Below are 25636 nucleotides of genomic sequence, written 5' to 3'. Positions count from 1 at the left end.
TAATGACTGGCCTCCAGCTGGACTTCGTGCCGCTGATCACAACCCTCTGAGCTCAGCACTTCAGCTAGTTTTCAGTCCACCTCACTGACCACTTATCTAGCCTGTACTTCATCAGCTTGTCCATGAGAATGTTATGGGAGACAGTGCCAAACGCCTTCCTAAAGTCAAGTCTGCATAAAACCCAAGTAGTTAATATATAAGGAAAGAAAGACATAAACTATATGATTTTATGTCCTGTAGCTTAAAACACCTATACAGTAAAATTCTACAGAAAATGGGTCACCTTCACACATCCTTAGAAAACAGATTTTGTCATTCACTTTACAAGCATAAACATCTCCTTTACACTGAAAACATCTAACCTTGCCAACAACTTAATTTCAGTGACACCTTGCAATACAGCATTCCAGTTTGTTCTCAGCTTCTTCAACAGTGGTTCTCTCTTTTCTTCATAAATATAATCAGGTAGTCATTAGAAATTATAAACTCTGCTCTAATAGGTGTCTTTCAGATTTTATTATAGAGGTGGCACGTTTCATGTGAGGGCTTCCTAAGTAACTGCTCTCTATTTCTATGATATTTATTCATACAACATAAATCATATTTTCATGCATTGATCTTTTATACATGCTGCAGCAGGGGTACAGCAGGGAACATAATGCAAATATAATGCTGTCAGTATGTGGCATCCAGAGAGATGCAGGTCTTTTTGATATCCTTATAGTGATTCCTGTTTCAAGAAGGAAATACTACAAACGTATACTACCTAAAAAGAGCACCACAACTCTACATCTGCCATTTTAATTAATTATAGTAATGTCGTTGGGTGTTTTGCAAATATTGCACAACTAAACAGCAAGAATGTGGAGTTTGGTTGTAATGCTGTATTTTCTTCATTTAGTTTTCAGAATGAAGTATTGCCTTGAAAAGAAATGGTAGTATCTGCTCCTTAAAGCTGTGATGGTTTTCCCCCAGTCCCCCGTTCAGTGCAACATCTCTTCCCCCATTTCTCAGTTTCATGCATCAGCATTACGGTCCTGCAAGGCCAGCTGAGTTCCAGCCACGCATAGTACAGAGGGAATGCCAGTGCTTTTGCATGTACAAATCAAACCAGCTCTATTGGTGTCAATTGAAATGCATACATTTATAACAGGCGATGTCTTGTGTAGCCTCTTTTCAACCAGAAGATAGTTTACCATGAATTTCAGGCCGAAGGTAATCAAAAGTAAGGAAGAGGCCCCATCTGTGCGTGAGGATAGATGGCACAATCTCATCTGTCCCAGCTGATGTATTAAGGCCTTCAAGCTGGGGGAGTTTCAGATTCAAATCCCTGATCTGTTTTATTAGATGTTTTCAAAAATTTTAAGTTATAAAAATGTAATGAGATGGAGAAATCATTTTCTACTGAGTTCTCATTGGCAGCTATGCACTTCATAGTAGCTGATATTACTTAAGCGTGGTCTATAAAATTGCACTGGAGAAATCAGAAATTGGAATATTTTATATGTCCTCAAATTTGAGCTTATGTTACTGTCTAATGGCCAATACTGGAATTTGTTGTTGGAAACTGTGATTATGTTGACATTTTGCTGTGGTAATATCTAGAGGTTGGGCCTCTAGATATCTAGAGCTGTGAGCAGATTCATGGTCTCATAAGTTATCCCCAATCTTCAGGACAGAGGTGCTTCACAGCACATCGCATCTCTCCAAGAAGGGGCAATAATATGTCCAACAGGACCTGCTGTCTAGGTGAAAAAGTATGCAAAAATATTATATCCACTACCTAATACGATTCTACTGGCAAAAATCTCTGCTGAGGACATATCTAGTTCATAAAATAATATCCTATTGTTTTACTTTACATAATTTAGTGAATAGTACAGTGATTCTGACAGGGAGAAAATGCTCTTTCCCTGGCATATACTGTATCTCCAGTGGTAGCTTCTACTGGTCCAGCTGTATTCTCAGAGACTGAGCTTTAAGAAAGAGAGGGAGGCATAACTGGCTATCTGACTACAAATTCACTTGCTTTAGAGTTAGCATCTACACAGACTCATTTACACTGCCCCTGTTACTAGACTCTTTCTAGAAGTACACTTACTAATTAGCTAGGCAGTGCTAAAAAGTTCAGAAATTACTTAAAAATAATTTAATATATAGTCCTAAAATAATTCCTAATGTAGTGCTTAAAAACTGTATGTTTTAAGCTCATATGAAGATTTATGGATGTTTTTTGAAATACTAGAATTGGTAAACATCATGACAGTTGTTTCAGATACTCCACATGCACAGATTTGAGCAACATGAAGAAATCTCAAAATTATTATTTATTATTTCTCCCAAATGGAATTCAACACAGGTGTGGACTTAAACTGGCTAATGCATACAGGTAGCACAATGTAACATGGAGTTATGAGAGTTCAGTAAGAGCAGTGTAATACAAAAATGACTGTTTACCTTCTTATATTGATTCTTATATTAATACTTAAGAGAGAAGATCAGGACACTGTTTCCATATGCATCTACTGCAGTTGAAATGATGAGTAAAAATCATCATCAGTAATATATGCAATTTGTGACTTGTATAATTGCTTGTATTATCAAGTTATAATGAGATATTATTGCTGGATTTTTAATACTTAGATGTTTTACTAGTGCAGAATTTTTTAAATTTAGCAATATAGTTTTTCCATCTGTGGGCTCTTGGGTTTCACTTGGAAAGAAAGAAAATACTGCTTTTTAGAAGGTGCTATAACATGTGCTATTGTTGCGTGGATCAAAATTAGTCTTGCAGAACAGAGCAGAAAAATAACAGTCCCTGACCCCTCAACTCAATGATGCTGAGAGGGATGAGGAATCATTTGAACTGACCAGGTCAGGTACTGTTTTTATTCTTCCCTAATGACTTGTTTGCCATCAATATTACTATCTGGCAACTGGACTCATTATAGGAAAGTCTGGCCTGAATTAATATGCTTAAACTAAATCCCTGTGGCAGAAGGAGGTAATGTTTTTATTTAATTGGATAATCAGTAGTTTAATTTAAATAAAGCTCAGCTTTATTTGTCAAACAGAAATCATTAGAAAAGGGGTAGAAAACCTTTTTATTTAATTCCTCTCAAGCAAGAAAGTATTCTAATCTAAATCAGACAGTTTGCAAAAGGTAATTCAAAATGTAAAACCATGTAGTTTATTATCATTTTTATAAAAATTAGACAGAAGAATGCCAATTCTTAAAAGTAGTTATTTCACAAAACATAGGAAATGAAGCTGTGTCAATACGTCCCTAAGACAATTAGTCATGGTGATGAGACAACTTGCTAGTTCAAATAATTTCTTTTTATCCTTGCTATATTTTAGTTGGAATATTTAATTACTGTTTAAAATTGTCATGGGGCTAAGAAAGCCTGTCCACGGATGGGGATCTGTTGTGAAAGAGCTGGACAAATATAGTACAAAGACACCTCTTCCTATTGGAATTAGCTTTCAGTCTTAAAAAGAAACAAACCCAGCTTTTCCTAACGTCTCTTAAAAGCCGTTATTATTTTCATTTTGTTGATCTGTCTTTTACCCTGTTTAGTTCACCCATTTTAGTTGCTGCTTCTTATCATATAGGTATTCTGCAGATTGGTGTTCATCTGCCCCATCTTACAGTAGTTTCCTAACTCCTTCCAACGCAAGCTCTGGGATGAGATCTTAACTATTTAATGCATGTTAACTGAGTATCAGAAGATGCCCTCAGTTATTTTAGGATCATTCTAGGATCAAGAAACATTCACACTGACTGTGCTATGAGCAGATTTCACCTTCTCCCTAAATGTCCTCTGGAACATATGTGTGCGTGTGTGTGCGTGCACACGTGCGCACGTGCGTGGTGGAGAGGGGAGGAAAGAGTATTGGATCTTATTAGTAACAATTACATTGTTGTCATTTTACTAGACTGTTGCCTGAACTGAAATCTATGATGCCACTGCCTTTGATCTGGAGAAAAACTGCAATGTGTATATATTTCTAGAGGGAAGAGTAAATTGCACTTTGTATAAAAATGGTAAATGAGAATCCAGTTACCAATTTTTAAATGAAACTATGCAGCCTGTGCAGACTGTAGTGTCCTTGCCAACAAAATTGTAGGTATAGAATAAGTATCTTTTAAAAGGATGAGGTTCCAAGCAGAAAGTCTTCTTAGGTGGTTGGTATCAAAGGTTTCTGTAGGCTCCTATATTCCTTTTCTGTAGCAGCCATGCCTATTTCACCACGCAGACCTTTGCAGTGCAGGATTGCTATCATAGAACTGTTTGCATCTCTGGTTTCCATGTGACAGTGACGTCTTTTCCTTTCCTCAAGCCATCATTCCACTTTCAGTCTTAGTTAATATGGAGACAGGTTATTTTCAATTCTAGAACAGTTTTCACTGCAGATCTTATTCAAGAAAAGGGGGGAAGAAAAGGAGACAGTGGATACAGAGCAAATGGAAATACTTAGAAGTAGACACAGGCAGAAGAAAAAATTGAGTAAGGTCCTAAAATATATTACATACTGAAAATGATATAAAGATTTAGATATGGGATGAGTAACTAGGACTGTCGTGCATGCAAGGAAGGGTTAATATCATGGAGCATTTAGCAATGTTTTGCAGTCCAGATATGCACTTCAGTATAGCATTGAAATTGATCTACTAGCAATAAATAAACTGAATTTCTTTTTGGTCTGTGAATTTGGCAATGGAACAAAATGTAGAATCTCAGAATACATCACTAGGTGAATACATCAATTTAGGGATATTAAACAGTCCTTGACTTTAAAAACTTTTTTATTTCCTCCACTTTTCTTTTTCTCCCTCCTCATTTCTAATTGTATACTGCCTGGGAATTCAGCAAGTTGACTGATAAATTCCTAAAACAAATTTTTTGGCATCCGTGTTACTGTCAAATGAATATCACAGCAGTCCTAGTGAACATCATGGTCCTTGTTCTTGCATAACCTGTAAGAGTATAGAGATTATTTCATTTTAAGGCTAGAATGTCTTGCAATTTATTAAGTTTCTGTTGCTTCTGCTTTCTTTACTTGTGTCTGTGAATTTACAAAGCATTTTGACTTTCCAAATCATTGCATGTCACTGCAAGTTGTTGAGGTGTTTCAAAAGAAGATGTCCAATTGAGGATCAGATGCTTAGGATACTGAGGAACAGCTCAATACTGAAGAACAAATACTTCTGACCCATATCGCTGCCTGTTGTATTTAGCTATGAGTGTACGGCAGTTCTTGAAGTATATTGAGCTAATGCATTTTTTGATCTTTCATGTTTTCAGATGTAATATAAAATCATCTGTGTATGTGTATGAATTCTTGAAGTGACACTGAGTTAATAACACTGAGTTATGGAAGCGATAAGGTTATTAATTCAGTCAAGTACCTACTTGTTTTAAGAGGATGATTAAGTCTGCCTCTAGCAAAATATTTAGTCATGCATTTCTTTTATTGACTTCGGTTAGCTGTCAGGATGCACTTAACTCATTATTAGCAATCAATAAAAGTTATTAGAGTCCACCAGATGCCACCTTCATGTTCTGAAGTTCCTAAGACAAGGTCCTTGCACATCATCTGTTTCTCTGGTTTTAGGAGTGCCTTTGCTCTTTTAAAGTGCATCTCTGCTGTAGACCTCTGTCCTTTAGAAATGTACAACCATTTCCTGGCAAAGGGGGAAAAAGTAGGTCTACACGGTATAAAATTGTAAGGCACAAAGGGAGATCTTAGACCAAAATTCAGCTGTTATGCCCCATGAACTTGTACCACTGTAGTTTTTTGTATTTCAGCACATGCAAAATATAATGGAGGATGGCTATTCCTGAAATAGCAATTGTTACAGACTACCCCGTATAGTTCTGAATCTCCTGAAGTGGATGTTCTTTTTGTGTTATGATAGCACCAATTTATTTCCAGAGAAAATATCTGAAGATTTCCTTCACTGTTTGGTTTTGAAAATATCCTCCTAAAATATCCTGTTTTTTAAAATATGCTACTATTTTTTGGAAATAATTTCAGAAGAATTTGACTTCCTATCGTATTAATTCCAGGGGTACATCATGAACCTGTAACATTAACAATTTCAAGAACCTACCAGATGAAATAAGGTGGCTTTGTTTTAAACTGTAGAAGGAAGGAAGGAAGGAAGGAAGGAGAGGAACCGCTATGGCCAGCTATAATATTTATTGCTAAAATATGAAAAATTGTACTTCTTGCTAGAGACTAGACATAATTGCCCAAAAATCTGAATAAATTATTTCTCCCAGAAGTGCTTGTAACCAGTAACCAACATTTTCATCACCGCTGAAGAAAACTAACTTTCAGCTAGCTGGAAGCTGAAGCAGAATGCTAGATCACATGAACTAGTAGACTGACTCAGTCTGGCAAATCACGTATTGGATAGGATTCAAGGACACCATCAAAGTTTCTGTGTAGATTTACTCAGTGTATTTCACAATAATCTCCAGGTTGATTAATCATACTTGATTTTTTGTTAGTCATCTCCTTCGCTATATATTTTACTGCTTTCACAAAAGACCTATGGAATGATGTATTATGATAAATGATAGACTATAAAGTTACCTTTATAAATCATTGACTTTATTTGCCATCACAGAAAAATATTCATGATTTCTGCACAGAGTTTGCTGCAAGAAATCATTAATTCTGCATTTGGGGCAGATTTGCCCAAAGATATGGCACTGAAAATTGGCTTTGTGTTATTGAGGTAGCGACAGTAACAAAACAGATGTGAGCACTGCTAGAAATGAATCCTTCACATTTTCAAAGCTTTGTGGCTTTCTTAATATACAGGATTTACAGAGGAAACATAATAGCAAGAAAAATCACTGTGAATACAATCATTTGTAACACACTGTAACAACAAATTCACGTAATTCTGAAATGTAAATGTGCTGGGTATTTTTATTAAGATTGGATATTTGTTCTCTTGCCCTATAGTTTTGCTCCAATAGCAGAAAAGCAAGAATTAGAAAAGAAATACAAGCAACAAGGAAACACGTGATACAAGAACAAAACTACTGCTGGACATATAGCGTTAGAAAAAGTGTTCTCTCCCAAATCTTATTCATACTTTTCAGCACAAAAAAAAAAAGGTCTTTTCTCCCACTGCAGTCCAACTTGTAACGTATAAATCAGAGGCACACTAGCAAGCACTTATTCTTTAGCTTAAACTGCTTTCTGGAAAGTTTTAAACATTAAAAATGAAGATTATTTTCTAGTGTTGTGTAGGCCCAGCCAAAGCTAGTCCTCGCTTTCTGTTCTGGCATCCGAATGTCAATATTTTGTGCCTTTTATTTCTGGAGAATTTTGTTCAGTTTAAATCAAAGCAACCAGCTATTTCACTGAAGTAATTAGACAGTTTGTGATGTTGAATTGCCCCACAATTTGCCTGGCTCAACATGGATTACGAATAAGTATGCATTTGCCCATTGTCCAGCAAGGGCGTCTGAGGAGTCCGTAACACAATCCGCAGATTAGCATGATTTGATGGAATAAATGCATTGTGTCAGATCCCAGCTAATACAAAGCAACACAACTTGGGTTAAATCAGTGGAATGGTTCCTAGGTTATACCAGCTGAGTGGTACTTGTGAACCACAGTAAACACATCTGCAATTGTAGAATTGTTAATGCTGCCAATTATAAGGCTTTTTTGCTCTGATGCATTTGCAGCAGCTATGCTTGTGCTTGTCTTCATATTTCAGTTTCTTTTCACTCTTCTTTTCTCTTAGGAGCCCTTGTTTTTCTTTTTCCTTGTTATACTTTTCATTTTTTCCCTGATTATGGGAAATAACTATAATTATTTCTCTGTCGTAAAAGCTACCACATGCGATGTAGCCTCATTTGTCACTAGTTGAGCATAAACTCTTCAGCTGGCAATCAGAAAGACACTCAGCCATCTCAGCTTTAGTGCCAGGCTTGATGACAGGAGATGAGAGCAGATATTCTTGGCATTCTTCCCTGTTTACAAATCCCTGCATAGATACCATAGTCTTTTGCTGCGTGGTATTTGTATTTCCAGGAGAATGGAACAAGGTGGACTCCACAATAAAGCTCAAAGGTATAATGTCTAACAGAGTAACATACATAAGAAGATGGTACAGTTCCCTCTGTAGAATTGTATTTTTCTTCAGGTTTTCTCATCATTGTTTTCATTTCTATTTTTTTCACTCTATGTGCATCTTTAAGCCTGCATATGATAGTAGAGATAAAATACGAAGTTTTAACTGACTAGGGTATAATGGAACAGCAGGATGCTTGTGAGCCACTTAAATTAAAATGATGAGGAAGAAAGAGACATTAATTATCTCAGGCTGCATTAGCTTTTCATTTCACAAGCAAGGAATATTTAACTCCCAAGGAGGAGAAGAATTAACTGCCTTTGAATCTTTCCACAGTGAACCAGTGGTCAAGAAGGAAAATGCTTTACTTCAAAATGGTGAGATGATTTAAATCCCATGTAGGGAACAACTAGATGAGAGATCAGACATCCCTGTATATTCACTGAGCAGGAAGGATGAGCTGAAAAAATAGACAGAGAAGAGATTATGTTCATGTTCTGTCTGTCCCACAAACCACGACCTCCTCCACAGTCAGAAGGAGCTATTTTGAATTTCAAGGCAATAGCTATAAATGTTAATAATCATCTTTACCTCTTTCTATGTAGCTTAGCATCTTGCCCCATTACCAAAATCATTTAGTTTCTCAGTAATTCATTTTCAGCATAATCTTCTTTCATGTCCCATGTTTCCTCTATTGTGTTTCACCTTGGGCAGTATATCATGTAAACAAAGTCTGTATCCATAATCTCTTTACTATATTGCTTAAGAGAATTCACTCTTGAAAACTCCATTCCAACCTGTGTCCATTACAGTAGCTCTTTTTAGTCCTCATTAGATGGGACAAACAGGGAAGTATTTTAAAAGCTATTTCAGCATCAATGATGTAACCTTGAGTACCTATTCAAAACTTTTAGCTGTGTTTAAAGGATGAGCATGAATCATATAAAGGCATCTAAGAAAGAAGTTCATCATATGTATTTCTATTTTGATAATTCCTGCATTCAAAATAGTGTTTAAGGCCACATTATAATAGACACTGATCAGTCAGATGACAAAACTCTCCACAATCTTTGTATTCCAGTATTTTATTAACTTAAAAATAAGAGATTTAATATACTAATAATCTAGGAAATGTGTATATGAGTATTTGAGGCAGAAATGATTGTGTTAGAACTGACTTATTTTTCATTATTTCTACAATGAGCAAGAGAACTCTTGTGCTTCACGCTGCCTTGTGTGTATCTGAGAAGGGACAGAAATAACTGCCGAAATATTTGTGGAGATAAGGTGATATCTATTAGCTCCGCTTAGTGCTTCCTATAATTAAGGAGTGGTATATTGTCCTTTTTAAACCAGGTTTAAGTTTGAGTTTAGGATTTCAGCAAGCTCTTAAGCGTGGAATGAGAATGAAGTATTTCCCCTGTACTTTTGTGAAAGCCAAATGCATGTTAAGGCTTCTGACACCCTCCATGGCGTCTCATGTTTGTTTTATGTGGTTATTGATATTTTTCCATCTTTGGTCTTGATTTTCAATTTCTAACAAATTTGAAGCCCTGCTTCCTTCCAGTTTTAGTAGTGAAAAATGTTCATGGGTGAAAGCAAACAGAATTTTGAAATGCTCTCTAGCCTAGCTATTAGATGGAGGTAAATATGTTAATTACCATACTACCCACATTTTTTTCTTGCCCTTACTGTCAATTAAGGACTTATAAAACTGTTTCCTCTAATCACTTACATTACATATAAGAAAAAAATAAAAATATTTGCCTTCCAGTGTAGAAAAAGCCATTAATGATCTTTTCATCCCTTTTCTCTTTTTTTTCTCAAGCTTCATTCTGACTTGGACAAGGGAGTGGGCACTGTTAAATATACCCTTTCAGGAGATGGTGCAGGCACGGTTTTTACCATTGATGAGACCACAGGAGACATACATGCCATAAGGAGCCTAGATCGAGAAGAAAAACCTTTCTACACACTCCGGGCACAGGCTGTGGATGTTGACACCAAGAAACCACTGGAGCCTGAATCTGAGTTCATCATCAAGGTGCAGGACATTAATGATAATGAGCCAAAGTTCCTAGATGGGCCTTATGTTGCCAGTGTCCCAGAAATGTCTCCAGTGGGTGAGTAAGAAGCTTTAAACACTTGATAACTAATTGCATATTACTTAATTGTCTCAATGTGTGTTTCCTGCTGAGGAAAGAAACCTGGAATGAAAACAACTTCTAAAACTTATTAGAAATGTCTCACTTTTTCCTTAGAAATACACAGATTACGGTTCTATTTTAGCTCTATTTTCATATTTAGAAACTCATTTTTCCTGAAAGAAATGAGTCTGTAATGATGGAAGATGAAAAAAAGGATTTTCAAGAGCAATACCCTGGGGTCTAGGGATTCTTTATACTCCAAGCTGGTATTTTTCGTGATGAAGTGTATTCTCCTCTCTTCCTAGTTAATGTTACTGGTTCGCTATGGAGAATCACGTGGTAGAGTAACACCATGCCATTTACTGTTCCTGTCTATGCTGCTTTTAAACCTCTGCAAGACTTGTCTGATCCCATAATAATGAATTTAGAAACGATGCTTTATCCAAGTCCTGCTACACTGTGGGTGGTGAAAGTAATGATTTCCCTCACTTGGTTCTCCACAATTCAAGAATTCAAGACAGCCAGAGAAGCTCGACAAGAATGGTCTGAGGTCTAGAAAACCTATGTTCAAAAAAATATTCAGTGCATTGGATTCTCAAGCCAAGAGATGGCTGAATGGAAACATGATAGGTTTTCAAATATATAAATGCTACTGTATACAGGAGAGAATGCTTTTCTCTCCAAAGAAAAGTGGACTATAGTAAGGATAGTGAAGCACTGGAATAGATTTTGGATTGGGGAATTTTCACAATATGATAAACATTTGTCAGGAGAGACATAAATAGCATTGATCCTGCTTTGGAGCAGGAGGCTAGACTTAATGAGCCCTTCAGGTCTCCTCCTGATCAGTGATTCTCTAATGGTCCTAAGCAGTGTGTTTGCAATACAAACATGCCGCTTGTGTCCTGCTGCCAGATGGCACTGCAGAATTCTCTGTGGGCAGTGGAAATTAATCCCATTCTGGGCTGGGAGGCCCCTAACTTACAAATGCTAGTTTCTACTTATTGCCATTTCCTCTCCAAAGCTAAGATGTCTTTTCCCAGTATTCTCACTAGTACATTTTTAAATATTCCCTATAGTTGCTAACAGTTACCAAAGTTTTCCAGCTCTGAAGTGTGCAGAGGGTTTCTATTGGTCCTGCAGCTATGCAGCTCAGTAATGAAGTTTTGAAAGACAATCCAGGAGGCCACTAGCTGTCTACAGAAGTTGTTACATGGAGTTAACTGGGCAGTATTTTAAATTTTGTGATAAAGGTGTGACAAAATGTGATTTGAGTAGATAAGAAGAGATGACATGCTGCTGATGATATGTAGACACGGGATGTAGAGATGAGTTAGCTCTAGTCACCTATAGAGATGCATCTATAGATACAAATGGATATTTTGCATCATGCATCAATTTATTTTCCTTTGGAAAAGCAACAGTAGACACCATGGCAAAAAGGCATCCTCTTGATCTGCACATTATCCAGTCGCATTCCCTACCTCTAGAAGAGTAAATCATAACCGTTTTTATTTTCCTTTGTAAGCAAAATTAAAAATGGATGAAAATTGGTCAAGAAAGTCTTTCAAGGGAGGGAAATAGTGCTCTAAATGGAGACCTAAACTCCAATTAGTGGTTACTAAAGCAGATAATAATTTTAGCTGCCGGGTTCTCTTGCAGCAACAATATGCAGAAATGCCTGCTGTTATCTATGATGTGCCAGGAGAGTGTACCTTCTCAGATGTAGGTTTTGCCACTGTTACCCATGTTCTCGCTACCTTATTCAAGTGTAGATTTCCCAAAGGATCTTAAGCTACTGCTGTCTATCATCAGTACCATTTAGTTCCACCTACAGAGAGGCTTACCACTGCCTGAGGCTAACATTGAAACATTTGATTTTTCAGCTGTTGCAGCATATGGTTGTCTTGGCTCTTTCTAGCATCTATTTTTTTACACTTCCATTTTCTAATTTTCAATTTCAAATTTCCAAATGTCCTAAACTTCACTTACTATATTTTTTCCAAGTGTGTTATGAACTGCACTGATGGACATGGTTTGACATTTGTGGGGAGTCCACTGCAACGTGAGCTAAACTGGATTTTTTTGTCCCATGTTAGTCATTTTGATGAGTCTGATGACCTGTTGTGACCAGTGACTAGCTGTCTTTTATACTCACAATGACACTTTCACAAAAAGATTAAATCAGGTTTACATAAGCTTCTCCTAGGGCCTTCTCATTAGTAATGATGAACAAAATATAAAAGGTTGAGTTATTATGTAAAGGGGAATGGACGGGCAGAGAAGCAGCTAGTGAAATTCCCAAGACTTAACACCCAGCTGTAATGCGCAGTGCATATTCTTTTTGGACAGTGAAATAAAGTGAATTATTTAGAACACCTTTGAAAGACCGCACTCCACAGTCATAAGAAAGGACTGCATAGAGCTAGGAAGCCTTGAAAAAAAGAGATGTCCTTTACACAGATGACCCCTTACACACATTTTAGAAGTTTTCATGGCTACACTGTGCTCAGTTTTGTAATGTCTCTTGCCATCATACTAATTGTTATTACTGTGGCTCTGGTGGCTGAAAGAAATGCCTTAGCATTCCCAGATTCGTAGTTCCAGTCACGTACCATATGCCATATCAGATGTCAAGGTTTTCCTGGACCCTGGTGATCTTTTATTGGAAAAGATACAAAAAGATAAGAGTTCCTAAGATACTCAGTATCTGTTTTGATAGGATATCTATCTCATCCAGCTTTCTCAGAGTATATTTTCTGAGAACTTGGTCTTGTTATTTTAGGTGGAAATTTAATTTTGCCCTTCAAATTCACAGTGAGTTTCTATTAGAATTTTTTCTACAGTTTCTGTACACTGATTTTTTCCCCCTCTAATCCATACCACTCCAAAATGATAAAAGATGGTGATAATGAATATCTTTTACCCTTTTCTGAAGATGAGGTACTTTTCGGTTTGCCATTTTTTACTTAGTGGTGCATTCCTTATTGGAAACCAATATTTTTCATGTGCTTTTTAACCAGAAAAGATAACATTAGCAGGATTTTTACTGTGTTCTAAAACTCTACTTTAAGACCATTACAAATCAAGACACTTAATCTGTCTTACGCCAAAGGCTTGAATGGCCAGCTAGCATCGCTCCTTTCATACATGCACCCTAATCTGGTTATGTATGAAGAGAGCACCTTCTATCACAAATATAAACAAAAAAAGGTCTTCTCTCTGAAAAACCCCTTGGCTGTAGACTGGTGTATCATGCAGGCTATTGTACTCATCTATGTCTTCCATTATTTCTGATACTTTCTGATACAAAGGTACAGTTTGTTGCTCATATAACAATTAGGTATTTTTTGGCAGAGTACTTTCTGGTGAGGCATTTATTTTGGAAAGGACAATGACATGAAATTCCCTGTGGAGAAACTCAGAGGATAGAGTCAGGGTATAACATAAAACTAATATTTTAAGAACACAAATTACAATGCTGTTATTCTGTGTCTGAAAAGAGCCTTATAAAAGTTTTCAGGCTGGACCCCTGATTTTTCTTCTAGTATTAGATTAGTTTTGTCAACATCTTTATTTGAAATTATTGTCTTGATTTAATAAGAGTTCCCAAATGTAGCCCAAACTGAAAAAATGGAAATCTCCATGTATGAGGACTGAGAATGGTGTTTGCAATTTCCTCATTTGTAAGTTAGTATTGGCAAAATATGTTGTCCTTAAGTATACTTAAATAAACTGTGTTGTTGCTTCCAGGGGCTGTGCCAGCTCCTGTTACAACATAGCTCATATAAGCATGCAAATATATGGAGAGTTTAAATCAAGGTTATTCCCTTATTAAAACTATCACTCCAGATAACTGAAAGTAGGGGCATACCAGTGTTAAACACACATTCAAGGAAAGATCTTATTACATGTTTTTATTATATTTTATGGACAAAAATGTGCACAGAAATACATCTGTATTTCTAATGAATTTTTATCACTGAATATGCTGATTCTGATCAATCATATAACTAGCAATGTGTTACATGTGACAAATTAATAACATCTGCTGTCACAATTTACAAATTATTTTCTAAGGAATTTCCATTATTCCTCCATGCTTATATACAGACAAGCTAGGTCTGTACTAAACCTGTCAGTTCCATAACATACAGATTCCATATTCTTAGGCAATTTCCTTTCATACCTTTCCACTAGATTAGCTCTTTATTGTTTAGGGGGCTCTACAAAATGCAGCTCACTATAGCAATTACACTGTCTTTTCAGTTATTAATTAAGGAGTAGTGGAATATGTGTACATTAAATAGCTTTATTACTGATTATGCTTGAATATTGGACTTGGTACTTTGTCGTTACTACACTGTGACACTAAAATGGTCAACAACACTAAAAAGCTGATGTTAGGTTATTTTAACTGGGTATCCTCCATGCTGCAAGGCAGCTACTTGGAATGTGTTATGGATATGCCTCCCACAGTACTGACTAAAAAATTGTGTCTATAAATTTTATGGCAATTTTCCTGTTGAAGTGAATACTTCATCATGGCTTATATTTAAACATTAACAAATGGTCCATATGTTTAATGTATCCATCTATGTAGTTTTATGTAAAAGGATTATAACATATGGAAAACTAATCTGAGGAACTGGTGGGTAGGTAACGATTCAGGAAACCTCACACTGGTTTGGCATAGCCCAGGATCTTGTGCCTGAGCTTAGCCAGAAGCTTATACTGAGCAGAGCCTGTGGAAGGACTGTTAAGCATGGAGCAAATACGAAGTGATCCTTCGCATGTATTCCTGGCTTCTGGCTATACATTTGTAAGGACTTCCAAAAATGTATCGAAGCTGTTGTGGAATATATGGCCATGGGCACTTGTAGAGCTCAAAGAGATTTTTAAATGAAATTGTACAAATTTATGGAAAGATATCCAGCAGTCTAATTTGCACGGCCTCTCTCTGCAGCCCTTCCATGTCCATCTGGGTCATCATCTCCATGCCTTTTCCAGTGCTATCAAATCCTCAAAGAGGGTGATGGAATTTGGATGTAGCCTTCAAGATACAAACACACTATAGATCTGTACAGTGGAATAATGATGGCTCTGGTTTATTCTGTTCTCTTTACCTAATAATTCCTATCACTCTTTTTCCCTCTTTTGTTTGCTGTTGGTCATTGAGGTGATATCTTTGGAGGATTTTCCAAAATGATTCAAAAGATCATCTTTCTAGTAGTAACTGAGCTAGAACGCATCTCTGTGAAAGTACAGAGAAGGCAGTTTTTCCCATGTGCGTACTTTGTATTTCTTAATGTGGAATCTCCTATGCCTGGTTAGGGCTTATTAAATTAAGATCCCTCTGTAACACTTTGCAGTCAAGCTTTGAGTGTGTCAAGCTGTCAACTGCTTATGTATTCTTTATTCCTGGTAATTTATTAATTCAGATCCAAGTGAGATTCCAGTGGTAACCTTCCTCTAGTATAAAAATTGACCATTTATACCTACCATTTGTTTTCTGTTTTTTATTTGTATATTATCTTAGAAGAGGCAAGTCTTTCTCATGCTATTGATTTTTTAAGAGCCTTTGATTAGCCTCCTTCCTGAAGGCTTTTTGGAAATTTAGATTCTGGTTATCTGTGCAAATAATCAAGAGCTGCCTAGACATTGATTCACCTAGTCCTTCTACTAGATTTTGTGAGGACTGTTGACTCCTCCCTTGTGGGATCATCTCCCCATGTCCTCTAGTTCAGTACTTTGTTACAGAGTCAAGTGCCTGGGTCAGACCTGTTTCCGACATCGTATAGAGCACTTTTCAGAAAAATTAATTTCACATAGTCATCTTTCAGTTTGCTGTTCTAGGGCTATGTTAAATGACAATTTGCACACTACAGTCGATGTTTCAGCAGTTTCTCACTTAGAATTACTTTGCTAATTACATATCTTGTCTTTTTTATTCATTTTTTTAGTTGTGGATAGAAAGTTACTGCGCCGATCATCAGTCTAAGTGTTATAGCCATTGTAGACAAAGCTGTGTTTTTAGGAATGAGCAGAAGGAAAAGATGGTTATGGCTGCTTAGCCTTTTATTACAGAGTCTTTCCAATGTATAAGGGGCATTGCACACAAAAAGCAGTGAGATGTTGAGAGAAAATTAGAAGTAGGCAATAAAAGCTTTTGAAACAAAAGTGTTTCTTGACATTATGATAGATCACTAGGCAACCAAGACAGCTTCAACTGCTGTGAAAAACCGTACAGACAAAATCCTCTTAGACTCAGAAGGGTGAAAGAAAACAATGCAGACAGTCAAGGCTGGCTCAGTCAAAGAATTGTGGCTATTGTCATACCCACTGTGAGTTTGTTTTAACGCATCCTGGCAGTTGGATATTGTCACCAATATGAGAAAATTTGGCAAATACCGTTGGCCAGGAGAGTTCATGTAAAACGCAAGCTACGATGGACAGAACCCTACATAAATACATGCAGCAAAATGTCTGAGAAGATTTTGCCACTAAGTGAGACACTGGATAAATGTTCTCTGCTAGCTAGTTTCATGTCCCAAAAATCTCAGTGTCTGTGTTGAATTCATGCAAAGCATATGAGTCTTACTTCATGTACATCTGGGCATACTTTATTGTGTTTAACTGGATGTGGACAAAGTCAAAAAAAACCCTCATATCATGAGAGATACAACCAATGTGTTGCTATCCATACTCTGCCTTTGCCCCAGCTCAGTAGCGTAAGTCAGATGACATTTTATGTTTGATCACACTCAAGTCTTTTAATGTAGACCTCTGTATTAGGTTAACCAAGTAATACTTGCATTATTAAAACTCAGCTATTTGGTTTATCTCTAAATGTTTATGTTGGCCATTTTTATTATGCTGAGTATTAGTTCCTTTAGTATATACTGAAAAGCTTTGTAACTATTGATACTGCATTGTGGTTTGCATAATCATCTTTAGGTTCAAGAAACGTTTCCTGAGAGTTGTTGGGATTATGTGTTATTTTTTTGTCAGTGACGCTATTGCTGAGGGAAATGTATTGGTATGTTTTAGTGTAGTATTGAGAGATGTAGGAATTGTTTCTATACAGGCATACAGAATCCCTAAACATAAAACATGTTGTATTGAAAGTTGTTTTAGGAGCCACTGATCAGCTGTAAATGTTAAAAATTAACAAGAAGTTGCTTTTTCCTTACCGCAAAATGACTCTAAACATTAAATATCTTTTTAGTAGGAGCTGTTCTTTTGGCCACCAAGTGGTTTTAAACATTAAATATATTTTTAAAGTATTACTTTTCTCAGCCACTGAGTGACTGTAAACATTAAATATGTTTTATAAAAGCTGCTTTTCCAGCTACTGGCTGAGTGGCTATGAATATCATTTTTCTTTAAAGTTGCTTTCCAGCCACTGAGCTATTTTTTTCTTTTAAGCTCAGTTCTATTTATAATTTTTCAATGAAGAAAGCAAGTGCAAGACTTCACTGGCACCAGGCAGCACTTCATTTATGACAAGCAATCATGCCCTAACCATCTTCTCATAAAGACCCTGCAGGTAATGAGAACCAGCCAAAGTTTAAACTGATTGTAATGGATAGTTTGCATGGACAGTGTATATGTATCCAGTGTTCTCTTCTCCCACTTTAGTATTTAACACTGAAATAAACAAAAAGAATAAAAGCAGACATGAGGGATATCCCATACTAAGATCACTGGTCCAAGAAATCCGTCACTGATGGATTGCGTGAATCAATCAAGTCATCATCAGCCCTAGAGGAGGACAAAACAGAAGGCAAAGTAGTCACAAGATTGCTAAGCAAATAGGAATCAGCAAACCAAATATGATTAAGGGCTTTAATTCTGTGTGCAGGAATAACTCCCTGTGGCAAATTAAATGTAATCCTAGGAAGGTTTGGAGTGATAAAAAAAGTGCTCATGAGAATCTGTCTTAACAGGAGCTAAAAGGAAAGAATCACTGATCACAGATATTCTTTTACGGACAAATTATTCTCTGTTTGGAGAACTCTGTAAGATTTAAAGTTTACAGCAAAGGCACTGCAGAATAAAATAATACCTTAGGAAAAAATATCTACATAAAATAGAGGTCTAAAAATATCTGCAGAATGAGGAACCGCACATACTAGGGCATCTTTAAATGACATGCCAGCCAATTAAGTAAGTGTATCTGTCTGTGGATCTTAGATTTAATGAATCCTGGATGCTTAACATTCCTCCTTATTTGTAGCACAGACAGGTAAGGCAAGCCAGTGGCTATGCCATATACCTCAACTATTTCCTAACTAAAGAACCATTAAGGATGTTGTGGGGATATAAGCTCAAATCTCCTCCAATCTTTGATCAACCTGGGTCCCAGCAGAACTGGTTAAGCGCTTTCCAGAGGAGGCATTTTTAAGTTTCTGTAGAACTGAAAGGTGCAGACATGCAATTCTGTCAAAATGCCTTGTGAAAACCCAGATGGCAACCTGGGGAGTCACCCTCCAGGTCAGCCACTGACTGGCAAATTAAACAGGTTGTTCCCAAATTAATAGGGAAGTATTCTTTACATGACCTGGCAAACTAAGCAGGGCATAGACCCCCCTCACACACATACGTACTGCCACCAGCAACTGGCTGTCTAGGGATCCAGTGAGCCAGGCAGTCTTCTCTGGAGCTGGGGAGCTGCTTGGTTTGTCTGCTCCCCCGTTTCTCTGCCACGCAGGCGATGGCAAGGCAGTTGCCATGCTTGCTGGGGGACCTCGTCAGCCTGCAAACTGCACAGATCCTCAACTAAGTGGGAGGAAGACCAATGGGAAACAGAACCAACCATCCTGTTTGCTAAAACTTCAGCTATGCCAATATTGTTTTCTGGATTGTGCCAATAATTTTTTCCTGGTTTGGAGTGGGATGAAATGAAAGGGCGGTATCATCTCAGAAAAGCAATATTCCACTTTCTAGCCACCTTTACGTGCCTCTTATGCCTGGGCATTTTTTGTGCAGATGAGAAGTCAGCAGTAAAAGTGGAGTCATTGAGGTTTAGAGAGAAGAAAACTGGAAGTAGAGGAGGTGTTGATTTTGGAGAGGTACAAAGGTGGACAGCGATAGCTCAAGAAGAGGAACAGGCTGAACAGAGCTCATTTCACAGGAGCCACTGGAGAGAACTGTAACAACGTCTTTAATACTGTCTTGGACTTGATTCAGACTGGCATTTCTGAAGAGAATACTATGGATTCAGCTAACATCCCTCAGGACTATCCTTTTATTTTTATAAGAACCTTGAAGGATATTTATTCATACCAAAGTATGAGCATTCTTATGGAAGTCTTGAGAGACCAGGGAAACAGCATGAAGCAGAGGGACGTCCAGCAATAACTGCCCAGCACACCAATTTGCACCAGTCATTGACTGAGACTATTGTTACAGATAACTTCAGGTATGCCATTTAAATTAATCATTTGCATCTTGCTACACAATTGTTCACAACCGATGATTTTCACTGGAATTAGTTTTTTGCCCAGTAATCATCCCATTGAGGCTGACATGATATTTTGGGGATATAAATTCTAGTTGGTAAAGCATAGTATGAATCCCAACAGTCAATCCAGTAATTACCAGATCAGGAAATCTACAGCTGGAGAACTTCTCTTAAATCATACCCTTCATCTTCTGTCTATGTTTGTTTGTCTTAGTACAGTAAGCATTAATTTTATCATTTGGTGTGATCTAAAGGAATATTCTAACTTATCTGAAATATATCATAATTAAGTAGCTAGGTTTCCTGTGCCATAGGAACATCAGATTAGAAGTCTATCTATCATCCTGTCTCTGTCAATGGATGGATCTAGAGGCTTCAGAGAAAGTTAAACACAAATTAGTCTATTGTCACAGTCTATTTTTGTCCAAATGAAACTTATTTATTTATTTTTAACAGCTAGAAAGGTAGTTTAGGTTGTTCATATGCATGTCAAAAACTTCTCTAATTCCCGTCTCATTATGTCTAGTGACAGAATATTCTATAAATGGACAATGTCCTTCTACAAGGCATTTCCTTTCCTTATTTTTAAAGTTTCTGACTTTAAATTTGGAAGGCTGAATGGATGATTTAGCTTTGGTACAATCCCATCTACTGCATACAACTCTGTTATGCCCTTTTTGTCTCATTTCTAGATTAAACCAATGAAATCTTTAAAATGCTATGTGGAAGATTTCTCATGTCTCTTGACCATTTTCACTGCTTGCCTCTGAGCCTCCTTTATTTCTGCTGTCCTTTTAGCAATAGGGCAACAGTAATCAGTAATTTCAAAAGAGAGAATTCAGATGAGGAAGATGCCTGACAGGCAGGTTCAAATGCTCAAGCTTGCAATTTATAGTCTTGCAAGAGATGATACAGACACAGATGCTCAAATTATCATCCCCGCTTGCTACTTCTTTGGTTCAATAACTCCAAATTCATCCACTTTCTCTTGCTGCTTCCACTCCGTATCACCTCATGCATGAACAAAAACCAAACCCTCTCAGACAGCTTTTGGCAGATGTTTGATAGTCCTGGGGTTTTTTCATGGTTCTTGCCTGTGATTCTGAATGAATCCTCTATTCACAGGTTTTAAATCCTAAACCAATATTAATCACTGAGCATAATCCAGTGGGACATAGCACCTCACTGTTCAAACAACAGATGATCCTGTATGCCTTCAAAAGATCATCCAGTCACTAATACAGCAGGAAAAAAAATAAAAAAACCCCTCTTTCCCTGATTGAGTAGAAAAAATAATCTTAGTATGATATATCAGCAAGCTATGTTTGATAGTTTTATTTGTCATACTGGTGGGGGAATAAGGAGGGGAACTGTTTACATTGTGGATGGGGAGGGAGTGGCTGAACATATGTAAATAACCGCTTTTATTTACCACAACCCAGATTCAGACACTAGTGTACTAGGAATTGCTCCAACACAGAATGAGAGATAATGAATTCTTATGTCAGCTTTTCTTTATAACAAATAAACAAAATAAAATGCTAGCCTTTCATTCTGAAGAAAACCTTTCATAAATGACCTGAAAGGTGCCAAGATGCTGGGCTATCTCTCCGCATCAAAGGATGCCAGGGAGTCATCAGCATCTTAAATTCCAAAATCCACGTGAAGCTGGTAATTGAACTGGCAAGTTATGAAAACGGAATCCTTTCACTGGGCTGCTGCACAGCAATAAGAGATCTCTGAACTGCTGATTTAAAGGAAAGATATGAGATAAGGACATCACCAGCACATCCTACTGATTTACTGTAGAGCTGTAGTGGTGGCAGTTCAATAATATCTGTACTGCAGTCTGGAAGCTTTACATTTTAGCCACTTTTATCAATTTACCTTAGGTAGCACAAGGGGACAGTAACAGCAAAGATAGCATGAGTTTTATGGCTGTGTAGTACAAGGGACACTGGATACTAACTCACCAGATACCTTGCCTGGATGTCCATAATGATTCATTTCCAGTGTTACTGTTACCCAGGCCGACTGCATTAAAGCTGACATGAGTCTTCCTATCCATATTGCAAATGCGTTTTATGGCTAAAGTGACACGTGTGGACACAGTGTGCATGACGTCCATTCTGCTGTCATCTACACTGAAGTTTTTAAGCTTGTTAGTAAGATCCCGTTAGTGAAAGTTTTCCATCAGCTTCTCAGGCTGGATTTGTAAAGGTAATTTGGCACTGAAAGAGTTTAATAGGCAGCTTGTGGCTTTTTCTTGATTTCACTAAGAGCTAAGCAGGTAAGTGGCTTTGAAAACCCTAGTCAGTCTTTAAACCCCCAAATAGCTTTTAAAAGCTTGAGCCTTACCACCAAGTTCCTCCAGCATGCTGAGCATCCCTTACTTAGACGCTGGCTTATAGGCACCTAAAATCTGGTAGCATATGTTAGAAATGTGAATGAAAATGTTTTGGAAGGTTGGTCTAGTGGTTGGCACAACATCTAAGGAGCTCTGACCAGATCAGAAACAGAACAAACTCTGTTCCTCACACTACCATAGCTGGTGATTGGGGTGTGCTGTGTAGGGTGAGATGGATTTATTTCTCTAAATCTCAATGTAGTTTCTTAGTACGTGCCTAAACCTGGAAAAAAAAATGGCTATGAATGGTGCCTAAAATGTCATCTAAGCATGTCCGCAAGCTGCCTGCACACATAGTTATCTGAACTTTACACTGCTGAGCAGGTAGATGCCAATTAATGCCTAAGCCCTGTCAGATTTCATAAAAGTAGATATATTTAATTCTTTTTTGAGAGCAGGTCCCAAACACTTTCAGAGTTATATGCCATGCAGAGCTCGGCTGTAGGAGAGGTTACATTTTCTTGACTTTGCAGTGAGGTAGTTAGGATACTTGCACAAGGTGCCGGAAATGCGGCTTTAATTCCTTTCTTTGTATGAAAAGACTTACATACCCTCTCCTAATGTTTTAACCACCAGGTCAGACAGCGTTTCTTAATCTTTCTCACCTCCCCCTCTTTTTGGCCTGATGAATATTTAATGAGCCTATATAAAACAGATCAGCTTCCTCCTGGTGTGTTTAGAGAGTGATGGTCTGAGCATTCACTTAGGCATTCAACCACCATCTGACAGAAGAGGCACTTAAAAAAAAATCTGGATCTCGCACATCTGCTGGGCATTCAGAAGGGAACATCATCTGCGTCTGCATTTTGTCAGAATAAGGTTGTTTTAAGCTCTTAACACAGAAGAGGGTGCAAAACTGTTATTCCCAAGTAAGCAGTTCCTGAGAAAGAAGATATCTAGGATACAACTTTTCTCATCAGTGTTGCTTACAGGCTACAACGACTTTTCACTGCTATGCTTACCTGTGTGGATCTTATTGTTATGCATCTGAAAAACATCAAGCATCATAGAAAAAGCCTGCAAGCTGGTGCTTGTTGCATTTTGCAATGACTTTTTATGAATCACATCCTCCACATCTCTGTGCTGTAGCTGCTATGTATAAAACCATCATATGATGCTACTTCTCTGTTTTATAGGCATATGCTTTAAGATGTTGAAAACTGAGAAGGGTCTTAAATACTACAGCATAGGTGATCACATAATTTAACACAAGGAGGCAAGATTCATTGCAAGGCTTGTGCTTTAGTGCATGTATGTTAACAGAACTGATACAGCATAGGTGAGACTGTATATGTAAGGGAACTGGAGGAATTCACCCTGAAAAAAATCATGTCCTTTTTAATACATCTGGGAAGGAGATAGGAAAAAAATAAAGTTGGAAAATAGAAAAAATACAAAATAAAAAGCTGGGAAGCAGCCCAGAGTTGCATAACAGAATATGAATTTAATAGTAATGAAACAATCAGAGCATGCTTAGTTTAGTGAGCTAAGGTGAAAACCATGTTGTCTTTCTTTATGTGTGCAGGAAGGAATGTGGTTGGATTATTGACTGATTGCATTATTCGATAGCTTTTTTTACAGTCCTGCTTAGTTGTGTGGCTGTTTACTATCTAGTTCTCAGGCCTGAATTGCAATGGCCGAAAAGTGCCTCATTGCCCTTTTCTTTCCTATAAATGAAGTGATTTGTAGCCAGTCTCCAAATGATGGAGTACTGCAAGGCTGGCAGGCAGTGATAGTTGGAAAATCACCTCTTATTGTCAAGCATATGTGACAGAAGTGCCATTTAGGGTTTGGGTTTTATTATTATCATATTTATTGTTATTATTTTCTTATTGACATTTTGCAAGAAGAATGACATACTTTTTCCCTGTCGCTTTGTTCTGAGGAATCAGTCAGGAGATGATCTGATTATAGAAAGGCAGCAACATGAGCCATTCCAGTATGCTGTTTTCCAGATCTTACCATTCTTGATCTTTGGGCAAATTCAAATTCTTCAATTTTGTAGAAATTGAGAGAATCCTTGAACTCTGAATAGATTCAGATTTTATATACTTAAGATGAAGGCCTGGATTTGAATTTTAATGGGCTTAGCTTCATCTGTAAAATAATGACCCAACAAATGATGAAAAAATATTTATCAAAGAAATTAAAAACATTCCCTTTATATGACCTCAGGAATAAATTGCAAGGTATCTATGCATATGTATGTTTAATTTTAGCTTCAGTATTGCACAATGTCAGTATTTTATATATAACATGGCTTGCTTGTCTTATATGTTTTAGAATTTGTGAATATATGTAAATAGGATGGGGGGTTAAAATAGGAAGGCATATGTCTAGAGTAGAATTATCCCTAAAGCTAAAGAAGGGTGCAATTATACTTCAGCCTGGATAGCATCTAAATACTATGGGCAAAATATGTTCTGTCTTTACCATTTGAATTTTATCTTTCATTACCCTGGGTTTTTGTTGTTGTTGTTGTTGTTTTTTTTGCCAGTGGTGCCAACTTAAGCATTGTTTTTTGTCTGGTCTCCAGAGGAGAGTGATTTTGATCATCAAAATAGAGAAAGAAATGCAAATGAGGGGGAAAAAAATCCCAGAGCAGGCTCAGAATAGCTCTAACAACTGAGTGATTCAGCATATTAGCTGATAAGAACGAGGAATTTGTGCCTTGATCATTTCAACAGTATGAAGTATGGCACTAGATATTTTGTATCATTCTTAGACAGAAATTTTCTGGATCACAGGTGTGCCATACAAATATTGAAATTACTATATTTATGCATGCATGTAGGACTACACTTCATTTACATGTAATACTGGTCTTTTTTTGTCTTCTGTTTTGTTTAAGAAAAAAATCAATGTACTCGAACAAAATTGAGCTGCATGTTAGAGGCCCTCCGACAAGCTGTAAGAGCTTAAAATTAAAATGAAAAAAGAATGCTGCAGCCTTGCTACTGAGAAAAAGAAGACACCGAGGCAGCAGCAACTCATTCCTGTAGCCTTTTGAAGAGAACTGAATTTGGTTTCAATGTCTGACTTTATTCTTTTTTCAAAGCTTAGGTATTTTGATGAGGGAAATAATCATTTTTTTAGCATATGTTTCTTCCTACAATTAAATAACACGTGCAGTATTTCAAAAGCATATATTGCTGTGAATTCCCTGATGAGCTGTAGGAAAATGTTGTGTTGTAGGCACTGATGTTTGTAAAGCGTTATCATGCTTAAGTGTACTGATGCCGTAGAGTTCTCAAATAATGAGAATTGCTTTAAACCTTGCTGGAATAAAGCACTGCCCATCCAGAGTGCAGAGATAGCAGGGGAAAAAAGTAAATGTTTTGTGCTTACCTTTTACAGCTGGAGAAGTGAGCAGGTAAGGAAATTACTTTGTTACAGTTTATATTTTTTTCTCAGAGCTTTCTGGCTACCAGTTCTGCACTTAAATGTTTGGCTACAGATAAGGTATAGAAAAACACAACGAAGGAATGATCATACATAAAGGAAATGAA

General features: G+C 37.1%; 1 protein-coding gene across 2 annotated transcripts in view; it reads left to right on the top strand.

Annotated features, from left to right (window-relative positions):
• CDH12 (cadherin 12) overlaps nt 1-25636 on the top strand; it is a 791024-nt gene that overhangs the window by 654677 nt on the left and 110711 nt on the right. For both annotated transcript variants that reach the window (XM_064506878.1, XM_064506879.1), the window contains one exon: nt 9936-10230. In XM_064506878.1, coding sequence (XP_064362948.1) covers nt 9936-10230 — 295 coding nt within the window. The remainder of the gene's footprint in view (nt 1-9935; nt 10231-25636) is intronic.

The sequence above is a fragment of the Dromaius novaehollandiae genome, chromosome 2 (genome assembly GCF_036370855.1).
Source record: "Dromaius novaehollandiae isolate bDroNov1 chromosome 2, bDroNov1.hap1, whole genome shotgun sequence".
Classification (NCBI taxonomy): Eukaryota; Metazoa; Chordata; class Aves; order Casuariiformes; family Dromaiidae; genus Dromaius; species Dromaius novaehollandiae.
Note: the sequence above shows the minus strand (reverse complement) of the source record. Positions and strands in the feature narration are given on the sequence as shown.